Raw genomic sequence first — 19,605 nt, forward strand, 5'->3', positions numbered from 1 at the left:
GCAGACACCAGATCAGGAAGAAACACCTCTGTGTTTCCAAGACTCCCGACCTTACACTGTACTTAACAGCTTTCAAAAATTCAGAGAACATTTCTAACATTAAAAAACAAAAAACAAAAACGAAAAGGCAGCCGGACCTGGGGTTATTTAACAGCCACCGGGGAGCCGGGAGCCGCCGAGAGCCCCGCCGCGGCGTGCCCCGCCCCCTCCGCCAGGGCGCGCGGCCCTCTGGGAGCTGTAGTCCAAGCGCGGACCGCCATCTTGGCGCGGCGAGAACACCGCCCCCCGGGGCGCTCCCTGGCAGCCATCTTGGGGCGCCGAGGGCCGGAGCGCCCCTGGCGAGGCGGCGGGCGCGGCTGGCTCGGGGACCCCCGACGGTTGGGTCGGGCGGGAGGAGGACAACGTTCGGAAGCACTGTTAGCAGCATGCGCAGCATTTTAATTTGGAAGCCAGGAAGTTGTAAATCCCATAGGGAAGGCAGCCAGCAGTCCGAGCAGGCCCAGGGAACGCCCTAAGGCCTTGTGAGGCTGAGGGGTCGGCTCTGAGGCTTGGTGGACACCTCCGAGTGAGGATTCCCAGCCTGTTCAGGCATGGGGATGGGGGCTGTGGGTGCCCAGTCAGATACCAAAAATGAAAAGCAGATGTTTCTTCAGCCATAGGAGCATGTTGCAGCTCCAATGCGGTTGAGTTGTCATAAGGTATGTTTTTGTCCTTATAACTGTGCTGCAATAGGTGTGAGGGAGACAAAGTCACCTCAGAACAGACTTTGAAACCCCTATATTTTTCTAGTTTTCATGTTTCCATCCGTGTGGGTAGATGTGGTGTTTGGCAGGTCTGAACCACAGAACAGATCTCGCTGGTGCCCTCACTGCAGTCAGGACAAAGTAGGTGACAGGTGCTGTGAAGTTAAACTAGAGCATATTTCCTATGCAAATTTCACATGAAAAGGGATGAGCAAGGGCAGGTGGGGAACAGGGATTTGTTTAATAGGGTTGGCAGTGGGAGACAGGGCTCTTCCCAAGGCCATTGGATGCTCTTCAGGGGCCCTCAGTGGAGCTGCTCCTCATGCTCTTTCCAGGGCCCTTTGCCTTGACCAGCAAGGGAGAGGAGGAGACTGCTTCCTACAGCACAAGTAATGACTTACAGTGCTCATCAGACTGCAGCTTCAGAAGTGTTGTTCAATTTTCTAAGTATTTAGTGAGTGAATTTTCAAAGACAAGCACTAAAATTCACCAGAAAGACCTTTGAGCTTGAACTCAGGATCCAAACCTGGCCTGTATTTTGTATTATACAGACTATAGTTATTTTGTTAACAAAACACAAATCTCAAGTGCGTATTTTTCACAGCAGTAATTTTGTTGTCTCATACCATACCCTGAATGTTTCTGTAATATAAATTTAACTACCTCTTGCATGTAGATTTGCTTTATGTATGGATTCATTTTGAAATAATTCAGAAGGATCCTTCTCTTTCTTTCATTGTTGTTGCACTGTTTGATAAGAAGCCAGGCTGTTCTCCTTAGATCTATTGGGCTGTTTAATTGCTCTGCAAACACTGAGGGGTGCTAATAAGCTTTCTTTCAAGCATGTGTCCGTATGTCAACACTTTTGCTTCTGTCAGAAGCTTAAAAATGGAAACAGTTTTCTCTTTAAGAAAACAGGACCCAAATAAGGAGATGATGGAGTGGTGAAGATTCCTCTAGTGAGTCTGTTCCAGCTCATTCCTTAGAAAGGCTGTATATGAAAGATCAGAGAGGAGGCCAACAAATCTGGGCTTTGTCCAGGGGTCTCAGTTTAAAGCTCTCTACAACCACTTGAGCTCATTTTCCCTGTGACTTGGCTGTGCACAACGTCTTCCTCTGCCCACGTCTTCTAAAAAAATCTAATAAAACTTTGGTCTTCAGAATTCTTCTAGTTGTGTGACAGACACAACCTATCCTTTAGCAAAAATGGAAGCGATCAAGAAAAAGATGCAGATGTTGAAGTTAGACAAGGAGAATGCAATTGATAGAGCAGAGCAAGCTGAAGCGGATAAGAAGGCAGCTGAGGACAAATGCAAACAGGCAAGTAGAAATAAAAGTGACTGTATATATACTGTGGAAACAAGTGTAACAAAATACTGTGTTGCAGCTTTCTGATTTAGAAAGCAAAATAACTTGAACTCAGGTTTTCTGCTTATCTTCTTTTGAAGTCTTCTGCCTTTTTGTGATGTTACACAGGTGCAACCAGGACTAAGTATTAATTTATTTTCTCAGCCATCTGAGGCCCTGAAAAATTAGCGTTATCCACAGATTGTTAAGAACACTTTGTCTAAGTTTTCCTGAATGTTACATAATTGTCTTAATTGTCTTGTGCTTGTAATTCCATGGAAAAGACCTTACGGATTCAAAATCAAGGCTGTTAAAGCTACAGATATGTTAATAACTCCTGAAGCGTCAGCTGCATCTAAAAATTTATTGAGCCTTTCCTTGAAGTGAATTAATAGAGTTCAGCTAGCCCTGGTATGTGGAGCGCCTGTGTTAGAGCTTCCAGCTCTGACTAGAGATGCGATATGTTACAATACTTTGTGTGGAATAATCAAAAATATTTGGATTTGAAAGTTCTTATTTTAACTGAATTATACTGATTAAAATTTACATGTCCTTTCGCTTTTCTGTACTTTGTTATTTTAGGTATCTATTTCATATTTGAGCTGTAGTATTTTGAGAAGGATTATGAAATGGATGTTGACTTTTACATTCCATACCTTTTTCCTCTAAATGTAATTACTTCCATTACATCTTGCAGACTGCTCTAATGCATTATTAGTGCTCATTCCTCCAATTATTTTTTTCTGCTCAAGTTCAGTTTGAGATCTTTGAGTGGTATAACTAAACTTTAAACTGATCATCCATGTAGCTAAAACAACAGGAAGGAAAGTTTCTAAACAGGTCAGCTGCTCTGTCTTCCCCTTCTACCCCAAGATAAGGAAAACTACTTGTCTCTCCTATTTCATTACAATACGCTTTTACTATCTTCACACATCACCAGCATGTGTAATACCTATGGCCTCTGAGGTCTTGATCAGATGCTGTCCTATTGGGCCGCATTACTTGCCTAGCTAATCTTTCTGTGCTCAGTGGCATAACAGCCACAGCAGATCATTATCCAGAGCAGTTAATGGTGATTAAATGCTTAACCTTCTATTGCATTTAGTTATCAAATGTGTTTCCCTATGGACTAATGAAGCAAATGATACACTCGTGGGAATTTTCAAGACTATTTTTTACTCAGCTATTACGTATATTAGGGTAATTCACAATAAAAAGCCAAAAAGAGAAAGTATTTGATTGTATTCCTCTTTTCTGAATTGTCTCAAAATTTTCAGCTTTTTTTTTCTTTTGAATGTATTCCCTATTAAAGCATCCATGTAAGCATATTCAGTTTTGTCACACTATCTGGTTGCTCTGAGAAGTATAGCATCGCAACAGTGTTCAAGAATAGCATGCTACCAAAAGTGTTGTTAAAGCTATCTTAAAAGCTAGAATGAAGAAATTAAATGCACTAAAACACAAACTATTTAAGTGAACTGTTTTGATAGCCTAAACTTACATACAGGCGAAGTTAAATGCTTAAATCAGTTTCTGTACAGACTGAACTGTTTTGTGTTGCAAATGAACTGATGGAGCAGATGGGCTCACAAGCCCACCAGTTATCAGCAGTAAGCCTCCTGATAATGCAAATTCTTCAGGGAGCATGAGACAGTTTGTCATTAAACAGTCTCCCACCAGGATATAAATAGTACCATTCTAGCAGACAATATGGATTTATATGGTATGGTGGAGTGTGACCCTCATGGTAGGATGGAGCATACCTCGTTGGACCACAATTAGACACACCGAATAACTCAGGTTTGAAGGGGCCTTTAGAGGTCGTCTAGTCCAACCTCCTGCTCGCCGCAGGGTCTACAGCAGGCCGTCTGCTTTCAGAGTATTACGTTTGGTTTGAAGTATCTGGAATGACGTAGAAAAGGTGATTAGGGAATGACCGCTGTTTTTTTTCTGAGAATACAGGAAGTGAATGGTTTCCTAATAACTTATCAGGTAACAGGCTTACAATAAGCAAAATGACATAATTTTTAAACGTGTTTGGTTATGTTGTAGAACGAACTGCTGCAGGATGTGGTGGAGTCCGAATAGAAATGAGATGAAAAAGGGATTACGCCAAGTCATGTTTTAAACCAGATCCTGTGTGCAGTGACAGGGAGTATTATTCTAAGGATGATACGTCCTTACCCCTGGCAAATGATCTTTCCCTGGCAAATGCTACCAGCCGTTCTCAGGCTACCTGCCCTGTTAGAACTTTGATCTGATCTTTTCTCAGAGCTTTTAACTGTTTTGTATGTTATATTAGATTAAAACTAATAGTAAAGAGAAGTTTTAGCCATGCAAACTTGTAACCACAGTAACCAATAATGTGTCAAAATGCTCACGTTGTCTTTTTATCTTGAAAGGTAGAGGATGAGCTGGTAGCCCTGCAGAAGAAGTTGAAAGGAACTGAAGATGAACTAGATAAGTACTCGGAGGCTCTCAAAGATGCCCAGGAAAAACTAGAGCAGGCTGAAAAGAAGGCAACGGATGTATGTACCTACAGCTAATGTTTGTCTCTCACTAGGTTTTGTATGTTTTGCTATATGTATGTAGTACATTGGAGATATAAATCGCTGAGAATTATTATACTGCAGTACTCTCCTCAGGGGATAGAAAAAACTGTATTATGTTTCAGGTACGTAAGTCTCTTCTGCCAAAATGAACTGAGGACCGGTTCTTTTGCAGTGAGCGCCTGCCACACAAAGCTGCCCTGAGGATTCAGCTTGACTGAGGGCTTTATGGCTATGCAGAGGTGAACTCGTGGCACCGCTCTGGGGTCTGGACCAGTAAGGGGTTCCTGGAGCCGGGGAGAACATTTGTGGGGGGAGGAGGGGGGACTTCTTTAATAGAAGTCAATGAAACAGTGATCTTTCTGGGAATCTGAGGCAGAAGCAGGGTCCTGCTCTGGCATAAGGGCGCAGTTTGTCAACATGCTGTTGGCTTCGGTCGCACGCACGCACAAAGGAAAAAGGGGGAAAAACGTCCCCGGGGAACCCAGGAGCGCGGTGCCTGCCGCGCTGGTGCGGTCAGGGCTGCTGCCGCCTCGCGAGGCCTCCCGGGGCCGGGCCGGGCCGGGCCGGGCCGGGGGGTCCGCGCGTCCCGGGCCGGGCTCCTCCGTGCTGACGTCACCACCCCACCTCCAGCCGCGCGACGTCATCGGCCCATTGAAAGCCGCGGGGCCGCGAGCCGCCACGTGCAGCCCCTGCGCGCCCCGCCGCCGCCCGCGCCGCGCCCATGGCCGCGCCGAGCTCCCTGGAAGCGGTGAAGAGGAAGATCCAGTGCCTGCAGCAACAGGCCGATGAGGCGGAGGATCGCGCCCAGGTCCTCCAGCGGGAGCTGGACCTGGAACGGGACCTGCGGGAGAAAGTGAGACCGCCCGGGCTGCCCGCTCGCCTCTCTCTCGGTCTGCCCTGCTCCTTCCTTCCTGTCTCTGGCTCTCTCTCGCTGCGGCGCGCCTGGCTCTCTCGTGCCGCGGGAGGACGGCTCGGCCGCCGGCTGCCTTCATCCCTGCGCTCTGCCTCTCGCTGCTCGGCCGCCTGCGGGACGCTGCCTGCCTGCGGGGGCCGGAGCGCTCGCTGCCCCTCGCTGGGCGGCCGCCGCCTTGGGCGAAGGGCTGGGAGCGCTTCTCGGCACCGGGCAGCGGCCGCCGCTTTAGTAGGAAATTGCTGGTTAATTGGGAAAAAGCGCTGCATGACGAGGAGCGGCGAGTTCCCGCCTCTCGGCGCCGCACCGCTGGCTCCAGCGCAGCTGGGAAATGTCCGAACTGCTGGCAAGTAACTTTTCCTCCCCGTTTCCACAGAGAAATGAGAACTCTGCGCTAGTGTGCGGCTCTCCCGGGGCTGGACAGCTGGTTTCACTTAGATTTGTGTGTGATCAGCCTTCCCGGCATCTTCCTGCTATTTTATCACATGTCAGCGAGTTAGTTTTACCGTATAAGGACTGCGGGCTGCTTCTGGGAGAGGTGGAGCCAGGCTAACTCCAGCTTCCCAGTGGCCCCATCTCCATAGCTTTGGAATCTCGTTTAATTAAAATATGACTTAAAAGGTCTCATCTAGTGGAAGAAGTCCCAGACTACCGCATAACGGATGCCTGTTTTCGACATGATCGATACCTTGTGTGTAAATTTAGTAAGTTAAATACAAAGCCTTCGGATAGAAAGCAAATGAAACTCTGCATAATTTAGGACTAGAGGAATCTTGGTCCAGCTTCCATTTGCATCAGTCACTGAAATCGTTACCAAGATGGTACAGCTATGAATGGAAACCACTTCCTCCAACTTAGGAGGGGCAGTAAGTAATCGAATTTCAGAAGCTGCAGCAAAACATCTGTTTCGCAAAGAGTTTAACACAAAGCATAACACTGTTGCCCTTTCAGGATCTGTAGCCCAAAAGAGTGTATTTTTAAAAAGTGTTAATCCTAAATACTTGCACATGGCGATCATGCTCAGATTTGAGTAGACCTCCATGCTGGATAGGTGAGCAAACCTGCCCACTTAAAGTATGTTTTTGTTTTTTTTCCAAATAGTGGGTGATTAAAGGAGCCATATCTTAATAAACACTGTATTTATAGGGACTCATTTGTTCATATTGTCTGTATGCAAGTATTGCTCACAGCTCTTATTTTTATCTAGTCTGTTTTAAACAATGAGTTTTTCTGACTACTGCTCAGTTTATTCAATAAGATGAAAACATTATTAAGAAATGTTTTCTGCCTAATTCCTAAGGCACCACAGGAAGCAATGAAAAAGGAAGGTGGATTTGTTTTAACAACATACCTAATTTTGCCCTCTTCGAGTTACATAGACTGACTCTCCCGTGCTGAGGCTGAGCATATCCTCTGTCCAGCTACCTACGTAAAAATTACATAGCATTTACAGGCTAAAGAGCCCATACTGGATAATGAAATGGCTTTAATTCCAACAGTGTACTATGATAGCATATTCCTGTAAGCTGTGATAGAACCAAGAGCATAAAAAGCAATTGTGGAATTTTTTGGAACAAGTCATTATGGAAACAATTCAGTTTTTAACTTTTGAATTCTACAGATAGATCCAGCCCTCTAAAGTGATTAGAAAATACTTCTCCTTTTTGAATCAATATTTAATTTCTTGTTGTATGGCAGGAGTGAATGATAAGAGGTACCTTTAAAAAAGAAATGAGAAGCGCATACTCTGTACCTTGAAATTCCTGAAATACCTCAGCTTAAACAAATACAAACACAGAGAAAAAGGTTCCTAGAGTTTCCCTGCAGATAGCAAGACGACTTGCAACGTTAAGGAAATTGGCTAGATGTGAACTTTTGTCGGTGGGCAACTCTCTTCTATATAAACTCAACTCTGGATGATTATTTCATACAGGCTGAAGGTGAGGTGGCAGCTCTGAACAGACGTATCCAACTCGTGGAAGAGGAGTTGGATCGTGCCCAGGAACGGCTGGCTACAGCCTTACAGAAACTGGAGGAGGCTGAGAAAGCGGCCGATGAGAGTGAGAGGTATGTTTCCTTTTTCTGGGTGTGGGGGTAGGGACCTTAAGGGAAAAATGGTGAATATAAATTAAATGAATTTTCCTGTATTCCTATTAGCCTTGCAGAACACGATAGTTTGGATTGGTCCTAATGGGGTCACTTTTCAGTTACCAATACTGGAGTCCCCTTTAGGACCTTTGAGATAAAGTGATAAAAAGCTTCTGTGTTAAACATATTTGTTTTGACTTCTGCAGAGGAATGAAGGTTATTGAGAACAGAGCAATGAAAGACGAAGAAAAAATGGAGATTCAGGAGATGCAACTGAAGGAGGCTAAGCATATTGCTGAAGAAGCTGACCGCAAATATGAAGAGGTGAAAGGGATGCTTTAATAAGGAAATGATAAAACATATGAGAGAACTATGAACAACTTTGTTACTGTTCAGTTTAGTTCTTCTTTTTATACTTTCTACTATGTGATGGTTTGACTTTGCAATATTTCCAAAAGGTGTAATTCTAATAGTGACTATAGCACTTGCGTATTTACATATTTAATCTTACGTATTTAATAGGTATTTAAAGTTCTTTTGGGAAAAAGTCCCTGTCTTGTATGTGCAGAGCTGTATATTTTATTCTAGTTTACATCAGTCAGAAGGCAAGCATAGGCATAGCGCTTTGAGGGAGACATAACAAGTTATCAGTTGGCTTGATATAGTTATTTTCTCTTTACAGGTTGCTCGTAAACTGGTTATTTTGGAAGGTGAACTGGAAAGAGCTGAAGAGCGTGCAGAAGTGTCAGAAGTGTGAGTAGTTTCGCATACATGGGTGTAGTTTAGAGTACAATAAAGTTCTCCTTACTATGTGAGGATTGTTTTCATAACACAAATATCCATGGTATTTTTCAGGGGTTTCGCTTGTTTAACAGTATCAGTACAGTGTCCAACCATTTAGTAGTTTCATTTCAAAGGCTGCCAGCATTATGGAGAAACATAATGGCCCATTTGGATCTTTTTCATGAAAAATGTTGAGGGGGAAGTTGCTAATACTTCAGCTTCAAGAGTAACTTTCCTTACTTGTAGGTTTATTAAACATGCTCTTCTAACATTAGCATCGGGTCTCCTACAGTGTCCAAGGTGGTACAAAACAGAATGGCTCTTGTACCGAAAGTCAGCTGCAGTGCAGTGCAAGCCTATACGTTTCTTACTGTTTTAAGACATTTCTTAACACAGAGGAGTGTGCAACACTGAGCTTTAAAAGTGTCATTTATTCTTCGACAATGTAAGGTTAAAGTTGTATTTCATTAGGCAGATCTACTGCTAAAAGGCAGCCATGTAGGATACTTGGAAAAGCTTTTGGTGTCCCATAAACAAACTCACTGCTTTTAGACTTATTTACTTAATAACCTGTATTTTTAGACCTTTTGAAAATTAAACAAAGTCATAACAGTGACAGTGGTAACTTGTACTTTTTTTTTCCCCCGTAGTAAATGTAGTGACCTTGAAGAGGAATTAAAGAATGTCACTAACAACCTGAAGTCCCTGGAAGCCCAATCTGAAAAGGTTGCTTCTTTCAGTGAGCTAAGGGATGGTGGGGGGAAGTCAAAACTTGTCATTAAAATTCACAGAAATAATCCAGAAGTACAAAAAAATTTAAGGGTTTAGTTTGACCGCTTGTGTAACAGCGAGTATTGATAACGTTGTATCAGTTCTGCCCAAAACCAAAATACTCAGTAATCTGGTAATTATCTGCAATATTGCTTCCTGCAAATCAGGATTTGACTCTGTTTCCCACATTACTAGGCAGCTGACTGTTCTTGATTTTGTTATCTTGTTAAGAATCTTGTATTGGTTGCTTGCCTTCTTAATAAGGCAAATTGCTAAAACTCCTGCTTTCATTAAACAGTTGTTTCCAGCTAGCCCTAATTGGTATAGAAAAGTTGATGATTTCTTGCACATTCAGCTATTTTTGTGCTGCCTAATAAAGTAAGCCTGTTAAGGACTAAAATAGATACGTAAAGGAACTTTGGACAGCCTCAGTCTTAAAACGATGGTATATGAATCAGTTTGAGAAGTCTTGGTGAAGAGGAGAAAAATATGGGAAGGGTGTTTGCAGCTATCATAAACGGAAAAGTGGTTATTAATAGGTCAGGTTTTTCATAAACATTATTGCTGCTACAACTTCCCTTAAAGAGCGTGTTTATTGTTTTCACAGTACTCGGAAAAAGAAGATAAATACGAAGAAGAAATCAAGCTTCTGTCTGACAAGCTTAAAGAAGTAAGATTATCCATCCCCAAACTGTGCTTTGGCAGCCTTTTTTTAACAGCATCCATTTATTCTATTTATTTATTTGTTTGTTTGTTAGGCTGAAACACGTGCTGAATTTGCGGAGAGAACAGTTGCAAAACTGGAAAAGTCTATTGATGACCTGGAAGGTATGAAATTACTGATCATGATTTTACAGGTCTTCATTTTAGCTCAGAAAGCAACATTCTAGGAATAAGTATTATATTTTATTGGGAAAGGACAAAAATATTAATCAGATGTATAGCCAGAGCAGCGTGAGACAATTGGTGATCCGTATGTCTGTCCAGCCGGGTACTTCCTGCCCAGAGGGAATTTTCCTGAAAGAGGTTCTCTTCAAAAGTTGCTACCAATAACCTGCCTTTAGCCAACTCACAAATGTGTGTGCTCAAAGGGGCCTTTCTACTTAACAAGAATCATAATCTCATTTAATCTGATGCCTGAAAAACAATTCTTGGCAGAGGGGGGGAAATGTAGATGAAGCTTCTGACCTGGCAGCTGTGTATATTTTTTTTGCTTTCACACTAATGTTTGACTACATATCTGTTTTCTTCTTCTACTTCCCCCCTCAATTACTTGGTTCGCTGCATTCTGGCTGTCTTCGCATCTTCTGCTATACGCCTCTTCCTCTGGACTGCTTTTCTGCATCTCTTGCTGCAACTTGCCTTCTGCCTTCGTGCCTGATAGATGAGCTGTACGCTCAGAAGCTGAAGTACAAAGCTATCAGTGAGGAGCTCGATCATGCTCTCAATGATATGACCTCTCTGTAATTTGCACCTACTGGGGGGCTTTGACTCGCTGCATTTCTTAAGCTCTTCTTGCCTGTAAGACCTGTCGCTTCTGTGCAACTTCTAAGTGCGATCCTTCAGCCTTCTCTGTAAGATCTGATTTCAATAAAAACGAGTTACCTCTACCTTTAAGCTTTCTGGGTTTTTTTCCTCATGATTCACGTAAAATACATCAGTAATGACACTGAAAGTACATTTAGCTGCTCATGCCAGGGCCAGGCCCCCACAGTCAGCACAGGCGGGACAGTGACCGTGGTGCAGGACCAGCCATGGGAGCAACAGGCCACGCGCACCCTGCGCAGCGCTGAAGAGCTTGGTCAGTCTCGGCACCCCTGATGGCCGGGACAGAACCTGGTGGCCTGGCAAAGGCCTCAGTTTTCGTATTCCCAAAGATGAAAAAGCTTTGAGCTAGCTCTCACTTTGCGTGTTGTTTCACCTGCCTGGTTTAAAATTCTCAGAACGATGGAAACTCTGAAGGACATGTCCTGTACATCGCGTGTTAAACTAAAATACAAGTCTGTCGCATTACATATCAGACCCATCCAGAAACCCTTTAAACGAGAGCCATTACAAAAATAATTATCAGTCCCAAATTTCTTTGATGCAATTATAGTGTTCTCTTAAAAGTAAAGGTGAGTAATGAGGTTATTTATTGAAAGAGAAAAGGCAGTAAAATGTGTGTTTAAAGTCTTGTTTTCTCTCCTTTCTCCCTAGAAAAACTTGCTCAGGCAAAAGAAGAGAATTTGGGGTTGCATCAGACACTGGATCAGACGTTAAATGAACTAAACTGTATATGAAATTGAGAAGAACGCTCAGCCGCCAACAGAAACTTAAACATGTATCTGTATTTACCGTTTCATTCCTCTCTTTCTCTGTATCTTAGAAAAAAAAAAAGAAAATTAAGTTATGAGCAGTGCCCAAAGCGTTCAGGTCAGCGCCCTGGGCGTACCGCGGCCGCAGCCGCGCCGCTGTAGGGCCGGGGCGGCGGAGACCCAGCTCTGTATTTATTAAACTGCAGCATGCAGGAAGGCGAGCGACGAGCCCGCGCGCGACCCTCCTGCCCCGTCTCCGCCGGCTCGGCGCTGGCCCCGCCGCTTTTTTATGTGGATCAGTGTAGGTGGTATCCCAGCAGTATTACCCGCGAACGCGACTGTTCCTGACGTTTTCATATTAAACAGCTTCACCCCGACCCGCCGTGTCCCCTGCTCTGTCCGTAGCGCCGTCGCGCTTCCCCGCGCGCGCAGCGGCTGGGCGTGATGTCAGCAAAACGTCATACCGCCACCTAGCCGCACGCGACTTCCGTCCGCCGCCGGAAGTGGCGTCTCGCCGGGCACGGGCGGCGAGGCGAGCGGCCAATGGCGCGGCCGGTTACACACGGAGCGCGGCTCGCCGGCCAATGGGGCGCCGGCTCCGTTCTCTTCCTGCTCGGCGGCCGGGGAGGCGGGCCCTGCGGCGACGCGCCGCTGGGCTCGGCCAATGGGCGCGCGGCGGGCGGTGATGGCCGGCGGGCTCGGCCTGTGAGGCGCGCGGGGGCGGGGGTCGCCGGAGGGGCGGCGCCGGGAAGATGGCGAAGACGTACGACTACCTGTTCAAGCTGCTGCTCATCGGCGACTCGGGCGTGGGCAAGACCTGCGCGCTCTTCCGCTTCTCCGAGGATGCCTTCAACGCCACCTTCATCTCCACCATCGGTGCGCGCCGGGCCGGGGCCGGGGCCGGGGCCGGTCGCCGCTGCTTCAGCGCTGCCCCGTGCCGGCGGCTCGCGCGCTGGGGGGCTGCGCGGCGGCGGCGGCGGCGGGGAGGGCGGTTTCGCTGCCGCCTCGGGCGGCTTTAGCGGCTCGGCGCGCAGCGCCTCGTTCAGCGGTTGCGGTGGAGCTCGGTTGCGCCGGCCTTGCCTCGGCGCCGGTTGCGAACGTGCCTCACTGTTCGTTCGCTCCCCCCGGCCCTGCGGGGATCCGGGCAGGCGCTTTGCTTGTGGCTGCTGCGGCTCAGATCGCTCTCCTTCGCTCTGCAGAGGCCGTTGTCTAGCGTGAGCGACTGTAAAACCTCGCGCTTTGCTTCGTTAGCTACCTGGAAGGGTGTTCTGCCAGTGCAAACCTCACCAGGGAAACGAGAGGGGAAAAGTTAGCTTGGTCTTCAGCAGAAACTAAGAGTAACTTAGTTACTTCTCTTTTCAGGTATTGATTTTAAAATTAGAACTATAGAGCTAGACGGCAAGCGAATTAAACTACAGATATGGTAAGCCTTTTCTTCTAACGTTACATGAATTAATTTCTTATAACCCGGCATCAGTATGGTGTGGAGTAGTGATATTATCATTACGTTTTCAATCTAGTTGTGCTCTTCAGTAGCTTACAGTATCTTAGAAACCACAACTGTTGTTTCAGTGCTTCTAAAAACTGATTAAAAATATTTAATTAAAGTTTCTGAAAGCTCTAATTTCAGCGCAATAGCTTCGCTGGGTTGCATGAGCCCCTGTGTTCTGGTCTGTTTCAGGGACACGGCTGGGCAGGAGCGATTCCGAACCATCACGACAGCGTACTACCGGGGAGCAATGGTAGGAGCGGGGCAGGTCACGCTGAGCGTTCAACAGACACCTTAGTTTTCAACATCAAACCAGCTGTGTTTTAATGGGGAGCGTATGTAACCGCCTGTGTTTCAGCATATGAACTCTAGCTGGGTAAACACTTGACAACTTGCACTCCTGTTCCTCAGCGCTAATGGTGTTGAAGCTGTACTGAGACAATGTGGGGACCTACAAAGTCAGATTTCCATTGTGACTCACTGTATAAATATACATTTAGTACACCTTATCTAATAAGACACAAATTGTGATTAAATGTTATGTGTAACTTGGAACTATTTCTTTTTAAATAGTCTTTGTTAAGTTTCTTTGTCATGGAAAAGTCTTTAACTTTTGCTTAAACTGGCACTAGCTGAAATAAGGTGTTTTGTTTTTATCTTTAGGGCATTATGCTAGTCTATGACATCACCAATGAAAAATCTTTTGAAAATATTCGGAACTGGGTCAGGAATATTGAAGAGGTAATTTCTGTTTATTGACTCAGTATTAAAAATGCTATCCCCATTCTAGAAGTAGTTAAAAGTTAAATGCTTCAGCATTGTTATGTTTCTTTCTAATTTATGTACTGTAGAGTAAATGTGGAAAACATATTGCAAGAAAATTGGTAATATCTTTTAGAATGTCTCGGTTCATAGTAATTCATTGCACGTGAGAGCACGTTGTATGGACTGTAGCCTTTCTAGCGATTGAGAGATGTTTTCCTGCCACCGCAAGTGACCTAAAGAGCTGCCTTTATGCAGGCAGGCCCTGAGCTGTGAGTGTCTGAAGAAAACTGTTGGGATGGGGTGTTTGGGGGAAACTCTTAAATCTATGGAAAATTCTTTGCATCAGCACCTTTGTTTTCAGTACTTGATGTATGCTTCACCTTTCTGATGTTTTTTTGTAGACAAATACTAAGCTGAAGTACTTTCTTTTGTCTGTTTCTATGTCAGCATGCCTCCCCAGATGTTGAAAAAATGATTCTTGGAAATAAGTGTGATGCAAATGACAAAAGACAAGTCTCTAGAGAGCAAGGGGAGAAGGTAAGTGCCATCGCCTGGCTTCATCCTGTCTCTGCCCAGGGGCTGAAGTCAGTGCTTGGAACTGAATACTTCCTAAATCCCTCAGTCTCTTTAAAGCCCGTAAAGTTCCTTACTTACTGCCAAGACGGTTGCCAAGTGTGGCTCGTGTGTCTGACTTGCTGCTTTTGTGGCAGGAGTCTATGTTATAGCTGCCTTAGGAGGACTAAAGTGCTAATTTTGAAGTTCCAGCCAGTAAGATTGATCTACCACTTCTGAAAGCTCACTAAAGTATGATGGTGTTCCTTCTTGGATTTAATCTTTATCCTTGTTATTTTGGTCTCAGCAGTGAAATCTTCTGTACGAATGTTAAAATAGTTTTTATTCCTTTTGATGTATGTGTGCCTCAGCTGGAAAAAACTGTAGGCTCAGTCTGTTATTCTGCTGGTAGAAAACCTGTTCTTCCAGTGAAGAAAATGGTTCAGAGTTAGTGGTTATTGATTTCTATACCTAACAAAATAATGTGCACTACCTGTGAAGTGTTATTGGCTTCTGTGATCTCTTATGAATGCCACAGTCGTAAATGAAGCTTACAAAAAAAAGTTGAGATCATAAATTAGAGCCCCTTGCTCTAATTGTAAGCGTTCAGTGTTGTGCTCTTAATCGTTAAAGAAAAAAAAAAATCTTCATTTCAAAAGTTGAAAATCCAAAAACCTCTGGAGTGTTTTATAAAATTGCAGTTTGCTGATGTTTGGGACCGTTTAGGAATGGTTAACTTGGCTATAGAATAACATACTCTTAACATTATAAACAGCTGTATTACCATGTTTAGTAACAGAGGCTAAAGTCAGACTTCCACTTCCAAAGCGGCAATTGTCATTTTCTATAAGGTGCTTGAGAACTGATACACTGAATATGCCACCGCCACCAGCCCCAGAAACCTCACTGCTTTAATTTATTTCAAATTAGACTTTTCAAAATGTAAACATTGTATTCATTGTTGTCTATATGTTGCCCTGTTTCTTCCAGGGTATTTCTCAGTGGAACTATTTAACGTTTCCCAAGCTGTAGTTGCAATATGTTTCCCTATTCTGATGAAAAGATGAGTCTGTGTTAAGAATTCTTGTTTGTTGACTGTCTGGTCAGGGTTTGTTAGATGCAGAGCAGGAAAACTGAATTTATTCTTAGTAAAAGGAAGGAAAAGCATGCAAAAGGCTAGCATTTAGGAATGTCCCTTTTTGATGAAAGCCAGTGAGGCAAAAGAGATAGGATTGTCTTTTCTGGCTTCAATTGTTAATTAGTCAAGGTAAAGAATGTACTTCTGTGCACTGCAGGTATTACAAGTCTCACAAGATACCTATGCAAAAAAATAAAATATAAGGAACAAAGGAGCCAATTAAAATGTATGCAGAATGTAAAACAGAAGAACAAAAACCAGTGAGAATAGATACCGAGAGGAATCAGATTCAGTTCCTGATTTTTGCAAATTGTTCTGCTTGAGTAGATCCCCAATTCCTATGAATCACTCTAGGAGGGGTAGATCCTGCACCATTGGTTATATTTATAGCTGTTCCTGCAATTATCCAACTAACACGAACCTGCTTTTGTTCAGCTTGCCGCAAGTTTTGGAATTAAATTTATGGAGACCAGTGCAAAAGCAAATATAAACATAGAGAATGTAAGTATGCAACCCTTCCCTTCTACTTACTGTCTTAGTACAAAAAGAAGCAATAAGAGCACTTACCCGTGCTGACTGGATGCAAAACTCAATTGTTAGATATTTCAGATGGGTTGTTAAATACATATCTTTGCCTCCTGTGAATGCATGGTCTAACCAATGTTATTCTAAATGACTGAAATTGAACTTGGTGCGTAAAGTGTAATGCAGAGGCATTACAGCAAACTGCTTTAGAATAGCATGCTGAAAAGATTGGTTTATGTCTCTGCATGTATTCGATAGTGCCACTTAGAAAGGGCATCATTTTGCCACTATATAAAACCTGGATGTGCCCACATCGTGGGTACTGTGTCCTATTACAGTTTTCAGCCTCAAAAAGGCAGTAGTGGATTTAGAAAAGGTTCAAAGACAGAGGAAGGAGCATTAAAACCTCGAGAAAGGAATACTGAGAATCTGACGTTCTTCACGAGTTTCGTATGTGCAGAAGCACAGGAAGGCAGCTTATTACTAAACAAAAACGTTGGGATATGTTTTCTTCGTCTTGTAACTTTTAACTGTTGTACTTACTATAGGCATTTTTCACTCTTGCAAGAGATATCAAAGCAAAAATGGACAAGAAATTGGTGAGTAACTTTTTACTTAGTCTAGGCTGTCTTTAAGTAGAAACCAACAACCAAAAGCCCAATACTAAGTACTCTATCGTGTTGAATCAAAAATATTTTGTCGTCTCTTTCATGGGGGGTGCACTGAAGGTTATAGAAATTTATTTTTAGTGTTCTCGAACTAGTCTGACCTTGGGATATAAACAGTTGTCTCTACATTCAGAAACTAGCTGCAATGGTTGAGGTTCTCTAAATAAAATTATCTTTTATTTGTTTTATTGAAAGCCAAGTGAATCGTAGAGCAGAGCAGTTTAATGATATTTCTTGCTCTTGCAGTCCAAAAAACTGAATCACTTAAATTAGCAACATGGGAGGCCCACTTCCTACTTCACTTAGTCTTCAGGCTGTTATGTTTAACTCAAGGCAGAGAACTAATTAGTTTTTTTGACATAACAAAATCATCTCTCAGGGTGCATTCATAAAAGTCATCTTTCGTACAACAAACGAACATGCATCGGTTTCGGTCTGTGGGTCTTGTTGATGCTTCCAAAGTATTTCAGTAAAAGCCAAACACGTCTTGTATTTTTAAAATTTGGTTGCCTTTGAGTTTAGAGAAATAAGAAGTGTAGTCCATGTTAGTCGGACCCAAAAGTAGCAGATGCAATTCTTTTGACCTCTGGTAGTGGCTGATAGTAAGGCTCACTTAAATGAATGAAAACTCCCGCTCGTTTTAGTAATAGTTTTTGTATAATCACAGGCTTGATTCAACCAAATGGATAAAGAATAGATGCTAGATCTTGCAGTGATGCTAAGAGCTGTTTAGTATAAATAAGTAACTTAAAATTCTTTGAATCTTCAGGAAGGCAATAGCCCGCAAGGCAGCAACCAGGGAGTCAAAATCACACCAGACCAGCAAAAGAAAAGCAGCTTTTTCCGATGTGTTCTTCTGTGAGGGACACAGCCTTAATCTGAGCATCTGCTCAACTGAACTGGACTGTGCCTGTTCTGAGTGAGATTTCCTCTGTCTGTGGACTTAACATTTTCAACATACCGTGTCACTCTGTGACCATCTGAATAAGAAATTGTTTATTTTAGTAATTGTCTGACTCTTCAATTTTGGAGATGAAACAAGTTTATTTTTGTCAGATTGTCACTGGGCATATGTCTAGCAGAGGGAATACAGATCAAGTGTGACCTGTAATAGCACCTTTGCTGACAGGCTTCAATCTTTTGTTCATATCTGTAATGTATCCAAATTAGGAAAAATTAAGTTATGATCAAAATAAGAAATTGAAATGCCAATATTAATAAAGAACTGGTATGTGTACATGCTACATGTGCATATCCATGTCTACAGATGCATGTAGAACAATCGCATCAAAACATCAAACAAATGCACTTACGCAAGCAGTACAGGCCTATACCTTTTCAGAAGGTAGGAGGAAGCTTTCTACATCCCCCCCTTTTTGCTACTGCAGAGAGAATCCTTTATCTGCCTGTTACTTGTTCAGTTGCATTATTCTAGACAATCCACAAGTACAATTGGAGTTTAAAAAAAAAAAAAAAGAAAAGAAATGAAATCCTCCTTAAAGAAATCTCTATTTTTTTAAAAAAAACCAAAGTGTGCTGTAAATATAACAGATCCATATAATCAGGAATTACTTTCTTCATGTTAGAGGTGACCATGCTTAATTAAATAATCTACACATTTAGACATGTTTAACAGGAGATATGTACAATCTAGTCCCCTGCAGGTGATCTCTAGTCTGTTTTTAGAGAAATAGATCATGGTTCAGATACGGACATTTCCTCAAAATTCATAGCATTAGTGGACAGCTATTCCTTCTCCAGTTGAGAATGACTCCAGATCTGTCATGATGTAGTGATTAGTTATAACTTGTGAGAAGAAAATGTATTGCACTGCTTCCAGTTGTGTGTTCTCATGCACACTTGCTCACATATGCAAATCAATGTTGCACATATGAACACTTTCTGAAAACAAACTTTTTTAAACTGAGATTTGCCTTGCTGCCGTGCATTGATCAATTCAGATTTAAAGCAGCAACAAACCTCTTAGTGTGCATCAATGCAAATGATGTTTAGTCCTCAGTGAAAATATTCTGTGTATTTATTCTTCTAAACACAGTCTATTACATTCCAATGTATGAAATGTAACAGCCTAGTAAAGCTCCTAGGTAGCTAGTTGCTCTCAGTTCAGAGGCTGTAAGCCTGACTCTAATTAGATTGATAAAAAGGAGCCAGTAAGAGCAATCTACTTAGAAGTCTGCTGTCAAGTAATTGGAATCATGGTATATTTAATCCAAATGAACATATCAGCTGTGTCCTGCAACTCACTGGAATTGTTAACATGCTTTGTTTACATTGACAACTGCACTTAAGGGTAAAATTAAAGCTCATTTTAAAGCTAATGAATTTACTCACCAGTTTTGTTTTCTTCAAGTTTGTGGTATTATTTCTAGCCTCGTAGTAGCACCCACAGGTGCTACTGTAGTTAAAGATCTATCAGATTCATAAATAATCTTTGTAAATCTGCAGAGTGCAATTGGGCTGAACAGGAATATTGCCTGTTGTTCTAAAATCAGATACAAAAAGGAAATTTCACTGTGTAACTTACTGGTTTATAAAAATGCATTTTATATGCCACCAACTTTTTTTAATAGCTAGGAGATTACAGTGAGCTCTGTTTGTGTTTAAAATCATATATAAAACTTTCCAAAACCTCACAATGGTTTGTATTTTTTTTTTCTTAGTGAAAATGAACCACAGTGAATTACACATAGATGTATTTGTAGGATAAAACAGTCATGTTAAGCTTCTGAGGAGCCTTCTAGTTAGTATGTGCTTAAAAGTATAGTAAATACAAAGCTATAAATTGGACAAGCAATACTACTACTTTGAGATAAGGATGCTTTTTAAAAGACTTTGCGTATGCTTCAAACAATTGTTAGGGTTGAATTGGGGAGGTAATTAGGGCATGGTCTGAAAGCTGTTTTCCTACACAGAATGGATATGTTTGATGATTTGTTTCTGGCTTAGGAGTAAATGT

At 42.8% G+C, this 19,605-nt stretch overlaps 2 protein-coding genes across 5 annotated transcripts; both read left to right on the top strand.

Moving 5' to 3' along the window:
- The first annotated feature begins 289 nt into the window (after positions 1–289).
- Positions 290–11,868, top strand: TPM4 (tropomyosin 4). Of its 4 annotated transcripts, none has more exons than XM_068920411.1 (10): positions 290–698; positions 1,905–2,067; positions 4,497–4,618; positions 7,486–7,619; positions 7,847–7,964; positions 8,323–8,393; positions 9,074–9,149; positions 9,802–9,864; positions 9,953–10,022; positions 11,394–11,868. In XM_068920411.1, exons 1-10 carry the CDS (start codon positions 678–680, stop codon positions 11,474–11,476), a joined length of 921 nt encoding a protein of 306 aa, XP_068776512.1. In that variant the 5' UTR covers positions 290–677; the 3' UTR covers positions 11,477–11,868. The 4 variants fall into 4 exon arrangements, with proteins under 4 accessions (XP_068776512.1, XP_068776513.1, XP_068776514.1 ...); XM_068920412.1 differs by lacking the exon at positions 11,394–11,868 and adding an exon at positions 10,579–10,804; XM_068920413.1 differs by lacking the exons at positions 290–698; positions 1,905–2,067; positions 4,497–4,618 and adding an exon at positions 5,278–5,495.
- Positions 11,869–12,163: 295 nt separating this feature from the next.
- On the top strand, positions 12,164–18,967 carry RAB8A (RAB8A, member RAS oncogene family). Its single transcript, XM_068920070.1, has 8 exons — positions 12,164–12,367; positions 12,854–12,914; positions 13,173–13,233; positions 13,644–13,721; positions 14,193–14,282; positions 15,871–15,936; positions 16,509–16,559; positions 17,398–18,967. The coding sequence occupies exons 1-8, from the start codon at positions 12,244–12,246 to the stop codon at positions 17,488–17,490; spliced, it is 624 nt and encodes a 207-aa protein (XP_068776171.1). The 5' UTR covers positions 12,164–12,243; the 3' UTR covers positions 17,491–18,967.
- Positions 18,968–19,605: the final 638 nt, after the last annotated feature.

The sequence above is a fragment of the Struthio camelus genome, chromosome 26, assembly GCF_040807025.1.
Source record: "Struthio camelus isolate bStrCam1 chromosome 26, bStrCam1.hap1, whole genome shotgun sequence".
Taxonomy (NCBI): Eukaryota; Metazoa; Chordata; class Aves; order Struthioniformes; family Struthionidae; genus Struthio; species Struthio camelus.